Source organism: Osmerus eperlanus, chromosome 16 (genome assembly GCF_963692335.1).
Source record: "Osmerus eperlanus chromosome 16, fOsmEpe2.1, whole genome shotgun sequence".
Taxonomy (NCBI): Eukaryota; Metazoa; Chordata; class Actinopteri; order Osmeriformes; family Osmeridae; genus Osmerus; species Osmerus eperlanus.
In genome coordinates this window covers 9,297,915-9,314,659 of record NC_085033.1, presented here as the reverse complement: position 1 = coordinate 9,314,659, position 16,745 = coordinate 9,297,915, and the positions used below count along the sequence as shown (strand labels likewise).

The following is a 16,745-nucleotide window of genomic DNA, read 5'->3' as shown; positions in this document are numbered from 1 at the left end:
TTTGCTCTTGGTCAGAGTCAGCGAGTTATGGCTCACTCCTAGGCTCAGACAAGGCACCACACTGCCTTACTGTGGTGAGACCCTGTAACTGCACCTCACACACGCGCAAACACACACACACACAGATTTCCTCCTTCACACACACATAAGACTAAGATTTAGGGAGAGGGAGACAGTGTGTGAGTGTCAATAGTGTGTGTCGTTTGTGATTTATGGTCTGCCCTCGTTGGTGAGTGCATTGGGTCGTCCAGTGCCAGACACTCTGTTCAAATATGGTCGCTGGCATCCAGGGCATGCCTCCTGCCTGGGCTGGGAGGGCTGCTTCTATAAAAAGCACCGTACACCGTGCTTTACCAATAACACACACCATCACTCGAGTCTACTGTGTCAGGATTCTCGTAACACCCAGCTACTCTAGTTCCTGACCCTGGTCTCTCACTCTGCGTCCAAAACCCCTCCAGCAGCACATCCAGCCGGCACGGTGACAGTGACCCAACCACACAGGAATGACCCCACGACATCATTAGCCACGGGCAGGCAGGATGACATCACCTGGCTTAGGGGTTGAATGGCTGGAACACTTCTCACTTACAGGAGATAAACTACTAAAGAAAGAACAAGAACCTCAATATATTTAAAATGATTCCACTTATTTAACTTCTTCCACATTATTCCACAACTCCACATTGACTCATAGACTGTGTTGAAATTGATCTCACATGACTCGTGCTTGTTATATTGGTCGTTTTTATTTACAGGGCACACAGGCAAACTACACACATACACACTCACGGGACAGAGCGCCTCCACACAATGACATCATGAGCTCCTGTGGTCCAATCGGAAACCTGAAGCTTAGCCAGGCTGTTGCCACATGCCTACTCACACAGAACGCAACCTGACAAAACTGAGAGATAGGGCGGGACTAGAATAAGCTCATGTATTTAAAATCAAACCTTTGCCATTAGGTAGAGAAATACAGCGCTGATCACGGATCAGTCTCTAAGGAGCAGCTTCATCTAACACTAGAATTTGTGCTTTGATGAAAGAATGAACAAGGACGTGAACAAAGACATCTGAAACACTGTTAGAGCTGTCTGCCTCTATAAAATACTGTACTAATATATTCAGATATATTCAGAACACCAGATGTGTACTTTCTGCTTGTATAGTATGAATAGGAAGGGACACTGATAATTACTCAAAACAAGCTAAAATCATATCGATTTAGCATTTTAAAATCAGACATACAGGTAAAAGTAGATTTCAATCACTACATACTCTCTCTTCTCTTCTATCTACATGTATCTGTATATTCAACACAGAGCAACAGAGACTGATCTACTTTAATCACATCGGTTCTGTAAAGGTACCGTCAAAGTGTGTACCGATGAGGTAAGCTGTGCTGTGGGAACCAGTACCGTTTCTACACAATCCTATTACTGAATGGAGAGATAATCGTACACAGTATATTACTCATTGTAATGCATGCGGGATACTGGATTATGTTCAATCTGTATAATAGTTCTATCTGCAGTTTGTTGAATAGTTGGTTGAAGCCATTGGTTATGTCATGTGTGTGGGGGGGAGGGATGAGGAGAACCAGTCAGCATGGTATGAGTCCTTGATTGAAAGCCAGCCCATGATCGTTGAATGGGAGGGGCTACGGTACAGTTGCTGTGTCCCGGGTGGGATGCGGAGGACTCTGAGTGATGTCACAGAGAGTGATGTCACAGAGAGTGATGTCACAGAGAAGGCAGAAGCGGTGGGGCTCAGGTCCTGCGGGGCTCCAGCCTATAGGAGAGCTGCGTCAGCGTCCTCTGGTTGTCAATCACGCACAGCTTCCTGATGTAGCCACGCACCTCGGCGTGGGTCTTGTTGGGCTGACACACATCAGGGTCTGGTAGAGAGAGAGAGAGAGAGAGAGAGAGAGAGAGAGAGAGAGAGAGAGAGAGAGAGAGAGAGAGAGAGAGAGAGAGAGAGAGAGAGAGAGAGAGAGAGGAGGGGGGGGGGGGGGGGGAGAGAGAGAGAAGGATGGAAGGAAGGTGGGAGAGAGAAAAAGGGAGGGAAGTGAGAGGGAGCGCTCGTTGACGATCGAGGACCTGACAGGCTGATGATAAACAACAGATGCTGCCAGTTGATGAGAAGTGACTTACTGAACGGCTGGCTTCTGCAATGTCTCACTGCCCTGATCGTGTTAGCTATGATGCGCTGATAAGACAAAACCCACAAAGGACATCAGCACTTAGTCTTAAATGGTATCAGATGAGGCAGAGCAGAGTCTAATCAATGGATTAGACTCACCATCTTCTCAAAGTTCACCATGTTGTCTACGAATGTCTTGTTGCCCTCGTGAGTGAAAGTCATGTCTGTAGAGAACAGAATGGAGGATGTTCATTCATAATGTCAACACGATTGTAGAGGTAACCATGGGAACCCTATGGTCCCCCTCTGGTGTGTTCCATCTCTATGTCCTGACTCACCTTTGAGGAGGAGGGGCATGAAGGGGATGATTGGTGGTTCCAGTTTGGTCACAGTCAGACGGTAGGCCCGGTGGTTTCTGGATGGGTCCTGGAATCACACATACACACACACACACACACAACACACACACACACACATACAACACACAGCTGATAAAAAAAGTTATAATCACAATCATCCTCAAGCATCACCAATAAATCAAAATAACTTACCATCATACTCTCAAACTCAGCATAGAACTTCTTAAACTTGCTGGGGAGTTTCTACCAATAAGAGAGAGAAAGGAGAGTTAACAGAAATATACTTTTTGATGTTTAATGCAAGTAATGCATGGTACACTAGTCATTCTGTATGACCTGGTAGTGGTCTAGTAGTGGTATTGATATGGTCTAGCTTACCTCCCAGGTCTGACTCAAACGACTAACCGCAGGGTTGCTCATGCCCATAATGATGGCAAAGAAAGAGTTCAGGTTCTTAAACTCCCGACAGCTACAAACAACAACAAATAAACAAGTCAGACAATAACATCCAGTCAAGGAAGGTTTCTACCATTGTAGAATGGTTCAGTCCAGGATCCTGAAGGACTTACTGGGCGGCGATCTTGATGAACTTCTTGAGCAGTTGGACACGCTTGCTGAGCTGGCCACACAGACACACCTCGGTGACCACCCACAGCTGCACCTGGTTGAACCTGCGCAGGAACAGGTCCAGGTTGGCCGTGGTCCTCCTGAAGCTCTGCCGTCCAAACGTGTGGTAGAGCAGCTCGTGCTGGGTGTGTGTGTGTGTGTGTGTGAGGGGGGGAGGGAGGTCAAGACACATAGAGATCATGATTGAGGATCCCTCATCTGATCCATCTGTTTTCATGTTGTTGTTGTTGTAGATGGAGAAGGTCCACCAGGCACTGTGTGTGTGGGTGTGGTCGGTACCTCGTGTACACAGCTGAAGAGCTCCCAGTCATACAGAGTCATCTGGTAGGCCAGGTCCTTGGAGCTCATCAGCTCAAAACTGGACATGGAGCCTGCCGAAGGACCCTCCTGGTCAGGTAGTGGGGTCTGGAGCACACACACACACACACACACACACACACACACACACACACACACACACACACATGAACCAATCTGTCCAACCCCTTCCACAGCTATGGAGCCAAGTGGAAGCAGACCTGCTGTTATCTCACCAGAGCATTGAGCTGGTCCCTGGGGCAGGCGAACAGACGTCCGTTGATGCCCAGGGTAGAGAACGCTGATACATCGTTGGGCTTCAGCATCTGCTTTTCTGTGATTAAACACACACAAACATGCAGAAACACACAGACACACACTCCTCTGTTAGAACCTGGCATACACAAGGATGTTTATTGGACTGAATGTCAGCATGTGAATGGGATTGGTTGCTCACCACCGGCAGAGCTGAGATGCACCAATAGCAGCTCGTCGCTGGTACCCAGTTTGTCGGCCACAGCGCTAGTCACCTCCCTCCCTGTGGCTGCCACGGCAACCCGGATGGTGGTGTAGGTGTGGTCACTGCAGTAGACCTTCAGCAGGACTACACAACACACGGAGAGATGCACTTGAAATCCAGGAAACTTGCTTAAATGTCAGCAGATGATCTATCTACTGAAGCTTTGAGAGGATTTTCTTTTTTACCACACACACACACACACACACACTTACTGTCATCTTGGTTTCTGATGGGTTGTTTCTTGGCTAATCTCTCGTCTCCATTACTGAACTGTCTGAGAAGCATCTTCTGCTGGGACAGGCAGACAACATGAGGCAAGCACACACATACAGGCACACACACACACACACACACAAGCATCCATCAAGCAGCAGACTCTACATGGAGAACCATCTGTCCATACCTTCTTCTGTGCGGTCTTGGCCTCCTCTGAGCTGCATCACAGGGATAAAATAACAAGTGCCTGTCATCAGATCCAGGCTCAGGTGGCGGAAGTGAAAGGTTAGAGGTCAGGGATAGGATACTTACTGTCGTTTAATGACCTTCTCCAGGTCAGGAACAAAGTTATTCAGAGCTCTGAGCACCCGTGAGTCATTTGACACACTTCCGTATAACTCCTACAGAGAGGGGAAACGAAGCTGACTCACACGCATCTGTGGGTATTTGTGTCCATGGTGGTGTGTGTGTGTGTGTGAGAGAGAGTTTCTACGCTACCTCCAGGAAGGTGAGAGCAGCCTGGTCCTCCTGCAGGAGGTATGAGTGTGCTGCGGCCCAGCGGAGAGCCAGGGTGAGGACGCGTCTCTTGTTGGTGACGGCGTACTCCAACCGCTCCTGCTCAGAGCCAGGGGGCGCCACAGCATGGTAGGTACACACAGAGTTAAAGATACAACCTGAACACTGTCTCTCTGTACCACAGCATGGTAGGTACACACAGAGTTAAAGATACAACCTGAACACTGTCTCTCTGTACCACAGCATGGTAGGTACACACAGAGTTAAAGATACAACCTGAACACTGTCTCTCTGTACCACAGCATGGTAGGTACACACAGAGTTAAAGATACAACCTGAACACTGTCTCTCTGTACCACAGTATGGTAGGTGTTGGACAAATACCGTGGCTGATGCACACACAGTACGCAGTGAAGGAAAACAGACCTTGACATTTTTTTTTCTAAAGAGGGTAAAAAAGGACGAGCGAAAGAGAGAGAGAGAGAGAGGTAGAAGGGGTCTGTAAGGATATTGTGCCATGAGGAGTGCACACAGCTGGCTGCTTGGCATGAAGATACAGTGCATGAGGACAAAGTCATCCACCGCAGGGTCTGAGAGAGAGAGAGAGAGAGAGAGAGAGAGAGAGAGAGAGAGAGAGAGAGAGAGAGAGAGAGAGAGAGAGAGAGAGAGAGAGAGAGAGAGAGAGAGAGAGAGAGGGAGGGAGGGAGGGAGAGGGAGAGGGAGAGGGAGAGGGAGAGGGAGAGGGAGAGGGAGAGGGAGAGGGAGAGGGAGAGGGAGAGGGAGAGGGAGAGGGAGAGGGAGAGGGAGAGAGAGGACAGATGGATATATACAGACAAGATAGAAAAAGAGGGAGTCAGAGAAAAGAGAGGTAAGGTACAACATAGACCCATGGAAGATTGGGACTATCAGAGACAAAGGAGAAAAAGAAATGAAGAGAATCCTATTAGAACAGGAATTATAGCTCCATCTCTCCTGGTGACTCTACCTGGTTCACTGTGGTGTGTGTCCATCCTCATGGTCTCCAGGAAATGTTCTAGAATCTTCTCTGGGGTTCCTGATATCACAGTGTACCTGGAGAGGACAGGTGAGACGTGGGTTGATACACACATTACACTGAGATGCGGATAATAAGCAGTTGTGCTTAGGTTTGGTTAGCTTAGCTCATCAAGCACACACACACACACACACACAGGAACACATACTTGATGTTCCCTAGGGTCGAAGCTCGAGGGCTCTTCTCCAGTACCAGCACAGGCTGCTCATGTTCTTTCAGACGCACAGTATTGGCCTCCACGTCCTGCACACACACACACATTCACAAACACACAGATTTAGCTTTCTACACAAAAGTCACAACAAATACATGTCTGCTGCAGTGCTGCCTCTCGGCCAGTAGGGGGAAACAAACACTTATGCAGTGGCGCTCTACCCTGAGTATCCTGTTGAAGTCCTCCTTGTCCACTCGGAGGAAGTGACAGTTGTCCTCTCTGAGCACGATGGAGGCGGCACGAGGAGAGTCTGTCACCAGCGCCAGCTTCCCAAAGTCATCGCCCTCGTGGAGCGTACACACAACTCCCTAGGACACACACGCCAACATGCACACGCACACCACACATACGCACCCTCTTAATGAATCACAGCCTGTCACCCAGTCGTAACCCTAAGTCAGAGTCAGACAGCGTTCACGTGGATAAGGATTACGATGAATCATCTGTGTGTGTGTGTGCGCGTGTGTGTGCGCTTGTCCCTGGAGCATGTTTTTGCCAGGGATGACAGTGTGTGATGAGCTACGCCTGTGTGAGCACCAGTGTCTCCAGGGGTGAACCAGTCTGCAGCAGGATGCCCTGCTGTAACCCAGCTATCTACTGCTAGCAGGCTGAAGGCTTAGACATGTGACGGACATTTCCATACCAGACAAACAACACACAAACACACACAGGTAGGGTACCTTGCCGTAGATGACCACATTGACTGAACCTTTCTGGATGATGTACCATGATGTGCCCTCCTCTCCTTGGTTAAATACTGAAAGAGAGAAGAGAGACAGTAACACACACACACGTACACGCACACGCACGTACACACAACATGTCTCCAGTGCAGCCAGACTTACACACAGTGCCTGCTTTGGCGTGGGATTCGAAGATCAAAACGCTGGCCAACTCCCTCTTCACCTGCAGACCCACCAGACAGTATTAGCATGAACACAGACACACACAGAGAGAGAGAGAGAGAGAGAGAGAGAGAGAGAGAGAGAGAGAGAGAGAGAGAGAGAAAGAGAGAGAGAGAGAGAGAGAGAGAGAGAGAGAGAGAGAGAGAGACAGTGAGGAGTAGCCACAGCACTCACCGTGTTGGAGAGGTGGGACAGGGCCTTGATGTGGAGCAGCTCATCATAGATGATCTCCAGGTCATCTGAAGTCCTCTGACCAGGCCTGAAGCACAACACACACACACTCAGGGAATCAAACCCCCATTCCCCTGAGTTGCAGATAGGGGAAACATCGGCTAGGTAGAAGTGTGTGTGAGTGTGTGTGCTACTGACGGTTTCCTGAGGATCATGCGGAGCAGGGCGTCAGGGCCGATCTGGGCCAGGAAGAGGATCGTCTCAGGCAGCTCCTCCTCACTCTCCCTCTTCTCCTCCTCGCTAGGCAACGGCGTGTCCTCTTCCTCGTCGTCAAGGAAACGGTAGAACAGGTACTTGTCCTGGAACCCCAGCTCCTGGTCCACTGGAGGACGCGTACACACACAGTGTCAGAATTTCCCGTTCATACATCACATCAGTGTAAGAGGTGCTTCTGAGTGTGAGAGTGTGTGTTACCATGGTTGAGTCCTCCCTCCTCCAGCAGTGCCTGCCACATGCCCACTGCATGGGAGCGGGTGTGTACACAGGCACTCTGCTGTACCAGCCAGTCCACCAGCTCTGTACCCACACAGCACTGCCTGTAACACACACACACACACATGTTCCACAGTATAGGACTGTAAGCATAAAACACATGCTGTACACACGTACATGCACAAGCGCACACATACTCACACACACACACACACACTAACCTGTATGTCTTCAGGTGGTATTTCCTGTCTCGTATCATGTGAGGTGCCCTGGAGAGGATGGCGTTACGAAGAACCTTGCCCCCTCTCTGCAGCTTCTCTGACGGAACCTGGAGAACGCACAGAAACACAAAGTAGAACCCTGGCGTCGTAGAACCCTGGGACACAGGTCGCGGAGCCATGCGTTCAGGAATGGTCCTTTGCGTCTCCACACCTGGCCCGGCTGCACTGTCACAGCACACACCATCACTTGCTGTCACTAGCATCGCTACAAGTCATGTAATTCACAGTTGTCATGGAAACCACACCACTGCCAACAGTGATGGTGGAGAAATGAATGGGAGGAGGTAGAGACACATTCACACACCTGCAGGTCTCTATCACACTCACCACACAAACACACACACTCACTCACCACACAAACACACACACACACTCACCACACAAACACACACACACACACACACTCACCACACAAACACAAACACACGCACACACACACACAGCTGCGGATGCTCGGTTCTACAAAGGAGGTGCGGATAATTGGGGCAGATGGTGCCTTTCTTGTATGTGCATGTATTAAGTACCATTAGCATTTCTACAGAGGCAGTGTGTGTGTGTGTATACATAGGTGTGTGGGTGTGTGTCCATGTGTGTTCTTGCCGCTACTATCTTTATGAGTCATCACCACTATAGTAGCCTCTTACTGACTACACACACAAACCCAATATTTGTGCACACGCTTTATTCACCCAACGAGCAGAGATTAAAAGGGAGTGTAACTATTAGTCTCATTCTATTAGGATCAGGCCAGTTCAGCTCACAGCATGTACATGTGTCCCAGCAGGGGCTTCTGGGAGAGAGTACCAACCTTGTGAGTCTTGGACATGATGCTGAGAGGGTCAGAGTTCATGCTGTCCTTATCTGTCAACCCTGGAGGGAGAAAGAGAGGGGGAGGAAGAGAGAATAAATGAGAGGGGAAAATGGCATCATCTGCGAGTTTGTTGTATAATATGCAATATTTGAAAAACAACCGTTTATGTCAACAAACAGGCAAATGTAAAAAGTGTATGTGTGTTGGTGTAATACTGTGAATGTCTACTCACGATCATTGTTGGATGCACTCTCCATTGCTCCATAAGGAGGGGCCAGCAGGCCGGCCATACACTGACGATACTTCTGGAATACAACACAACACAACATGATCCTGCAGCTATCAATCCCACACTGGCATAGCTGTTAAAACCAACTACTACAGCATCATCCAATAGGCTGATCTGGCCAGGGCCTGAGTACACTGCTCAAAACAGGCCTGCAGCCTTTTACATCCTCTCTCTGAATGACCATGCATTACACACACACACACACACACAGTGTTTCAGACGAAAGCCCACAACAAGCCCCTCTCGATACAAAGCCCTTTGTACACCCCGGATCATTTACATATGGAACATCTCACATTACATAAGACACACACACACAGGATGCTGCATTTGAATAAGGGTCAATGAGTGTAAAAGGACAAGAGCAATGTGTCTGTGCTTTCTTCTTTACCACAGTATGTTGCTACTCTTTTTTCCTAAGTTGACCACACATACACAAACACACCCACACATACAGATGCATCTTCCAATGGGGAGCTTTCATTAGCAGTTTTCGTCCAGGATTATGTAATTGTACGCTCCATCAGTCTGCTCTTAGGTCATTACCAGGCAGCCCCATGCCCCATGCCCCAGGGAGTCAACCAGCAGACACACACACACTTGATCTCCCTGTGATTCTCTCTCCCTTCATCTTGCTCCAATGTACGTACACACAGACACAAACACAGGAAGACGGTTCCCCATCAAAAGCTTTGCTGCCAAACCCTCCACAAACATCCCCTTCTTTCTGCTCCTCCCTCTGTCTTACACATGCAAAGAAACACCTCGGACCAAACCCAGCAGTACAAACCTAAGTGTATCACAGCGTCCACTGAGATGTCAGAATCAGATCAGAATGGGATTTATTCGCCATGAAAGTTTGCACAGACAAGGAATTTACTTTGGCAGGAAAGTGCATACAATAAACATATAGGGACCTAAAATTTAAATATGTGGACTATCTATACTAAGGGTACATAAACTAGCAGTACTAAGTGGAATTAGAATTAAATAAAATATACAATAAAATAAAATATAAGTTGCCGTAATTAACAATATAAAAATACTAAAATACAAATATTACAAAAAATACAAATGTACAAGATACTACATTGTGATCCAGGTGATTATCCAGGTAATCCATAGACCGAGGAGAAGGGAGACTCACCAATCACAGCCAGCGCTGCTTGTCTGAAGATGAAGGGTCGCTTGTGGAGAGGGAAGCCCCTAGCATCTGCCCTCTGCTCCTTCACTACTCAGAACACAACAGCCACCAGCCAGAATCCTCCTCACAACCTAACCTCAGGTCTCCTCACCCCCCCTCACACACACACACTCGCACACACAAACACTTGGACATTGGAAAGTTCTCTCTAAAGCAGCGCTCCCCTTCCCGGCTGGTCCCTACGAGCTCGCCAAGAACACAAGCGCTCTCACACACAGGTTACCACGGTGATCAGAGCCTTTCACTGACTGAGCTGCACTACTGAGGAAAGAGAGGGATGGTTGGAGAGGAAAGGGGAGGGAGAGAGGAAGAGGAAGAGGGGGGGGCAAAAAAGGAGGAGGGGTGGAATGAGAGAGTAAAAGAAGGGAAGAGACAGAGAGAAAGGGGATTACTAGAGGAGGGTACAGGAAGACAGAGAAAGACTTCCTGAGTGGGGCAGAGAAGGGCAGAGCAGTATACAGACGTAGGTAAACAAGGATGAAAGAGAGAGAACAAACCAGAACCCAAGAAGACTGGAAGTGCTAGACTGCAGTCACCACGAACTGTCGAGCCCACTCACAGCTTTACAGGGTGTTACTACTGCATTTCATTATCTTCATTACAAATCATAATTGGAGACCAGAGCTTTTAGTTCCATCTTTTTAGCAACTGATAAGATGACACACACACAAAGACGTGGAGCTACGTCCTTTCTCTCCTTTCTTAGCACCACACCCAGAGTACACTTAGACACACACAGCCAGTGCATTACTGTCATTGTTAACGCCTAGTCCGCCTGGTCATTTAACTAGCCCATTAGTCCCTACACCATTCACTGCGGGCTCACAAAGGGGACAATAAAGGGCAGGGTGTATTTATGACACAAACCTAACGGTGTCTAATCAGCCCTGCCATTTCAGGTACATGTGAGGTTCAGTGGCATCACTACCATCAATGCTCTGTTTATCCATTAAAGGTTGGACCATCAATAGCAAACATTCTTACTTTGTTTTTGCTGTGAGGGGTCATAATCACGGAACCTTTTCATCATTCTGCCACTCATCCCACTTTCTCCACAACTTTTAATACCCACAACCACACACACACATGCACACACACACCACTTGAGGTTCACGACTGACTGGGTTCTAGTGTTTATCATGAACCCTGAGGGTGCAGCAGAAAGAGCCTCTATAAGAAGCTCTACATGAATACACATATAAGCACACACACACACAAGTACACTGACACACAAACACACCCAAACATACGTACATACACACAGCCCTTCCGGCCGGCCTAGTCAAACAGGATGAAGCTGTTACTGGTGCATAGTAGCTGATGTTGAGTGGACAGAGGGGTTTAACTTGGGGTGGACAGCCCTCTAAAGGCCAGAGAGGTAACTACAACTGTGTCTTCAAAAAGATGCAGGACGTAAACACTGGGATTCACTCTCTTACCTCCCAGAGGTTCTTGAACTCTCTCTGTTCGATGCGGAGTAATTCGCTGGTCTCTCTGCTGACGATGGTGGCATGGCGAGGAGTGTTGTCAAGAATGGACTCCCCGAATGCTGTCCCAATCCCCAGGGTGCAGATAGTGACCGCATCCTTATCACACACACACAAACACACAGATACACCCACACACAGAATTATTTAACTCAGTGATGTATTTGTAATATAAAACCCCCATTTTAAAAAGAAGTTTAAAACCCCCTTCATTGCTTAGGAACAACCTAAGCTAGCTTGAGTATTACTCAAATTGGCACAAACAACCACAATTCTTAGAACAGCAGGAACATGAGATGTCATACATTATCATCATTACCATGAAAAGACTCAGAGAGCTGGCTGATTAGAATACTACTTAATTCATGTAATATATTCATTTATGAAGGGCTTTGGAGTGGTGTTTTGTTAAGAACTTGCTCTGGGGAGGGCAATAGTCTGACCACTCAGAGACAAGGACACACACAGGCTTTGAAGACAAAAATAACCAATGAAGGACTGTAAAGAAAGAGCTTTCATGCTGCTGTGATGTGATGTGAAGAGCATCCAGAAGTGGGCCAGTGTACAGTACTGCTGACAGCCTGTCTAACTGCCTCTGTTGTCATCCCAGCGTCTCTACAGACACACTCCTCTATGCTCTCTAGTCTCCCTCTCCTCTCTTTATGACACAATTCTGGATCTTTGTATCTCTCTAACACACACACACACATTGTCTCCCCTCGTGCATGCCTTTTCCGCTAAACTGTATGTTAAACGCAAGCATGCATACACACGCAATATTTCTTCCATACAGCGTGCGCTGTATCTGTCACCTACGCACACACGTACAGTGCACACACACACACACACAAAAACACACACACAAACGCTTGCTCTAATCCACTTGTGAACCCCCTCACACTTGCAGTAACAAGCATAACCCTCAGAGGGGCTGTTACTGAGGCACAGCAGCTTTGCTGGGATCTAGCTGGCGTGTATATTTTAACACGGATACCGTAGCTAATGTAGCACAACCATGTTAGCATTAAGAGCTGTACATGCTGCTGTACAACAGAAAACACTGACAGCATACACGACTGTAGAGGTCCAGTATAATCATGGATTGAAGCATTTTGCTTTGATTGAATGGGTTTGTTCTGGGTTCATCAGCCTAACACGAGCACAGGGCAGCAGTAAGAGAGTGTAATCTTCATCACACCTGATTTACCTGGTGGTTGGCAGTCTCTGACACTTTGACGTCCAGTGAGCCAGAGAGAACAGCATACCAGCTGGTGCCTATGTCACCTTGCCGAAACACTGCACAGAGGAGTCACAACAGCTCACCATAGCGAGGAGGCAGGACACACATGGGCTATACTGGGTATATGTATGTGTGTGTGTGTGTATGTGTGTGCACGTTTGTGTGTGATACGATACATGCAAGTATGTACTTATAGACAGTACGTGCAGAAGTGTGCGTCTGTGTGGTGTGTGTGTCGGTGTGTGTGTCGGTGTGTGTATACAGACATACGTGTGATGCCCTTCTCCAGGTATTCGTAGAAGGCACAGGAGCAGATCTGCAGGAGGAGGGAAGGGTGGAACCTCTGGAAGGCTTTAACCCCTCGCAGCCTGGTCAGAATGATGTCCACATCCTCTCCTGAACGCTCCGCTGGCCTGTACAGAGAAGAGACCATGTCAACAGTGTGTGTGTGTGTGTGTCTTGCACAGTATCTCGGATAAAGAGCTTCAGGCATTACTTTTCTCAGCTCAGGGCCCCCTGCAGAGTGTAGATGTAAGAGCTCATTTGTATTGCTATTTCTAAGACACTAAACACACAGACACACACACAGACATACATACACACACATATATCTGACCTAATAGCTTATACACACAGGCCTGTGATATGTTAAGTATTGTGTGTGTAGGGTATTGTGCTTATCTCTCTAACCAATCACTGGTGTGTGTGTGTATGTTTATTTGTGTGTGTGTGTGTGTGTGTGTGTGTGTGTGTGTGTGTGTGTGTGTGTGTGTGTGTGTGTGTGTGTGTGTGTGTGTGTGTGTGTGTGTGTGTGTGTGTGTGTGAGTGTGTACTGAATGGCTAATGCACCCTGGATGTCTGCAAAGACCTAAGGCTTTTTTCATCTCTACTTTATTCTACCCCAGCTTTCACTGCTTTGTCTGTGTGTCTGCTTTCAACACCATCCACCCATCCATCCCTTTCCCCTCTGTCCTTTTAGACCTTCACTGCTTTCTATGAGGAAATGAAGATGAACGACCCTTTCAGAAATACCTCTTTCTATTGCTTTACATCACCATTTCTCTTTCTCTCCTCTCTCTATCACCTGCTTTCAGTTATCCCCACGCCCTTCGCATGGCACAACTGCCCTCTTACCCCACCCAAACACACATGCACACTATGAACCACTCAGGGCGGCTAGAGCAGTTGACTGTCCTCTATCAGTACAACCGAACACAGGCCGTGCCTAAAGGGCCAGAACAAACTAGAATGATACCCTGAAGGCATGCATCTCTCTCTGTCTCGCTCTCCCTCGGCTGACTCATCTCCCTCTCATCCACCTACTCCTTTTTGAAGTCATCCTTCCACATCCCTCTGCCTACTGCCCTACAGGATTGCTATCTAAGTGGGGTTAATCATTTAGACAGGTAGACTCCCACATAAGATACGCACACACAAACACACAGTACACACAACACACACGTTATTAGCTAATGGTTTAAGGTTAAACGATGGCAGCAAAGCCACCATAACCTCTTATGTGTGGGGCTGTCTCCCCCTTCCTCTCTGTATCCTTTTCTGCCTAGAGGAATCTGTTCTCGCCAGTGGTCTGAGGCTGATATGGACTGAGAGCTGCTAACACAGCCTTTCACCTGGGTCCTATGTCAAACACATCTACTGTTACCTTCTCCTCCCCCTCTCTCATTCGTTATTCTTTAACTACCTCTTGCCCCTTTTTTTCATGTCAGAGGCAATGTCTGAATTTAACCTTCTGTTAGTTAAATCAACATGACGTACATCCTAGGATGTATACAACACACACTTAGAGAGCAGGGCAGAGCACAAGTTCCAGAAGGTTCCTCACATTCCTAAATATCTTGACACACCCTGTCACTATGAGGTATTCATTGGTGAATCTGAAAATATCACTCCTTTCAAATCCACACCAGCAGTTCATAAAAAATGCAGAAGAGCTGCTCCTGTATATTCCGATCAAGGCTTGGTGTGCTATTCCCAGGACTAAGCCGTGACTGGGGCACTGTCCATACACTTCCACTATCAACACTCTACCCAGATGAGCCCTTATCTCATATCATTCTAACTCACTGTCAATAATTATCTCCTCGACACACACACACACACACATGAACATAAACACACATCACCTGTCAGTAGCTGATGGCTATGGCGTTGTTGCTGATGTATTGATTGGATGGGAGACGTTGAGCACAGTAGTATTGAACGATCTACAGTAAAAGCATGCCCAGAGTGACCTTAGCTTAGCTAAACCCAGCCTGCGTTTGGCTCTCAGGAAACAAACCCCATTAGACAGAGGAAAAGGACAAAGAGATTGTGAAGGAATGATGAAAGATATATAGTTGATTCCCACCGTGAAAGGCTACGTAATGTTCTCTGTGCTTTCACACCTTTATCAATAGCCACCTAACTATTGAGATACAATCCACAATAATCTATAATTCTACTCTTGTCGTCAGAGGGAAGAGGGGGGAGCTCAGGTTGCCCATGGTTACCTGAGGATGTCTCATTAAAATGTGTATACTGTATGTGTGTGTATTCATGTTTGTGTGCTTACATAGTCCAGGGGTGTCTTGTACAGTAGATTATTGCATCTCCTTTAATTGGTCCTTTTATTAGTCCTAAATTGGTCTCTGTAGAAATATAATTCAATGTAATATTGCTTCTCTACTTCATTTTAGCATGATTGATAACTGTTTCAAGTCCAGTAGCCTACACAGTACCACAGCCTGTAAACATCCTCTAGCAACAGACCAACAATGGATCAACAGAAATATGCCAAATCACTGCTACTGGCCTATATTCAACTTGTCCAGTCAGTCTACCGTGAATGGGTGGGCAGCAGCCTGCTCGCACGCTGCATTCTCTCAATAAGACCCTGCAAAATAGGCAGACAGCTTGTTTCACGCCTTTATATTCCCAATAATTGGCTGTAATTGAATAATCCAAATAGGTGAAGGCTATACCAAAATGGGTAGGTTATTCTATGTGCGTGTATAACACATCAAAAGTAAGATACTTCTAAGTCATTTCGTAGCCAGCGGTTAATTCTGTCAATGCGTGGTAAAAGGAATCCCACTGCACCTCGAGCCACCAACGCCTTTCCGACCGCGTAGAAATAGAAAACGCAAATAAATAGAAATGTGAATTATTTGACAGATAGTCTACCGTTATAACCATTACTGATGTGTTAAAACCATATCAAATCTAAAAGGGCGACAAGAAAGCTGGAACATGTCACTGACATCTGATATGCATTAACAAAGCGGTTCCCATCGCACACGCGCGCAGCAATCGCCGGTTACTATATCACGCTGACGCCACTGAATGAATCAAGCAAGAATTCGAAAATGAGACGAGCACGAGGAGGACATGGCCGAAAGGCGGGAATATACTATACCCACCTCTTATCCAGACAGCAGATCCATTCAGCCGATGGGGACGAGTTGGGGGACGTTTGTACCGCGACCATCTTCCTCGGGAATGAGTGTGAAACCGGGGTGGTACAGGAGACTCTCCGGTCCTCGGTGGTCGTAATGAGCTGAGCTTGCGTCCCCTCCCCGCCTCTTTGTGATCTGTGAGGATATAGAAGTCAACGTTTGAGATTCAACGCAAACTGTAAAGCCTAACCTACGTTAGACTTTTGGTTCATTTGCCGTTGAAGAGTAAAATGTTCAAGTAATTAACAGGCAACGCTATGATAGATTACCTACTTTCAACAGTATTTGAAAACAGGACCGCTCAGGTGAAAAATTGGTCCTCAGCATTCCTCTTGGCCAACAGCATCAAAAGTGGGTGAGGTAGGAAGATGTAGGCTAATGAAAATAATAAAATATAGCCAATAATGTGGGTGTAAACCAGAGGAAGGGATAATAGCCTAACTAAAGAAATGTAATCCTGGC

General features: G+C 47.2%; 1 protein-coding gene across 3 annotated transcripts; it reads right to left on the bottom strand.

Moving 5' to 3' along the window:
- Positions 1 to 724: 724 nt before the first annotated feature.
- LOC134036138 (rap guanine nucleotide exchange factor 4-like) lies at positions 725 to 16,400 on the bottom strand. Of its 3 annotated transcripts, none has more exons than XM_062480924.1 (30): positions 16,248 to 16,400; positions 13,099 to 13,241; positions 12,796 to 12,884; positions 11,541 to 11,687; positions 8,841 to 8,913; positions 8,606 to 8,667; positions 7,738 to 7,844; positions 7,499 to 7,620; positions 7,223 to 7,406; positions 7,028 to 7,112; positions 6,794 to 6,854; positions 6,629 to 6,705; positions 6,110 to 6,256; positions 5,883 to 5,977; positions 5,666 to 5,751; positions 5,192 to 5,270; positions 4,663 to 4,813; positions 4,477 to 4,565; positions 4,352 to 4,382; positions 4,161 to 4,239; positions 3,886 to 4,032; positions 3,665 to 3,762; positions 3,411 to 3,536; positions 3,074 to 3,252; positions 2,883 to 2,973; positions 2,697 to 2,747; positions 2,484 to 2,571; positions 2,305 to 2,369; positions 2,157 to 2,211; positions 725 to 1,900 (listed from the first exon to the last, which is right to left on the bottom strand). In XM_062480924.1, the coding sequence occupies exons 1-30, from the start codon at positions 16,313 to 16,315 to the stop codon at positions 1,773 to 1,775; spliced, it is 3,003 nt and encodes a 1,000-aa protein (XP_062336908.1). In that variant the 5' UTR covers positions 16,316 to 16,400; the 3' UTR covers positions 725 to 1,772. The 3 variants fall into 3 exon arrangements, with proteins under 3 accessions (XP_062336908.1, XP_062336909.1, XP_062336910.1); XM_062480925.1 differs by having other exon boundaries at positions 4,161 to 4,236; positions 16,248 to 16,399; XM_062480926.1 differs by lacking the exons at positions 11,541 to 11,687; positions 12,796 to 12,884; positions 13,099 to 13,241; positions 16,248 to 16,400 and adding an exon at positions 10,045 to 10,355.
- Positions 16,401 to 16,745: the final 345 nt, after the last annotated feature.

Excerpts from the sequence above, each read along its gene's own strand:
- LOC134036138 (XM_062480924.1), bottom strand. The coding sequence starts at position 16,315 with ATGGTCGCGGTACAAACGTCCCCCAACTCGTCCCCATCGGCTGAATGG. Across the intron at positions 4,383-4,476 it reads GAGAAGGTCATTAAACGACA|CTCAGAGGAGGCCAAGACCG; the intron begins GTAAGTATCCTA and ends CCTGTGATGCAG. Across the intron at positions 2,974-3,073 it reads TTCATCAAGATCGCCGCCCA|CTGTCGGGAGTTTAAGAACC; the intron begins GTAAGTCCTTCA and ends TGTTGTTTGTAG.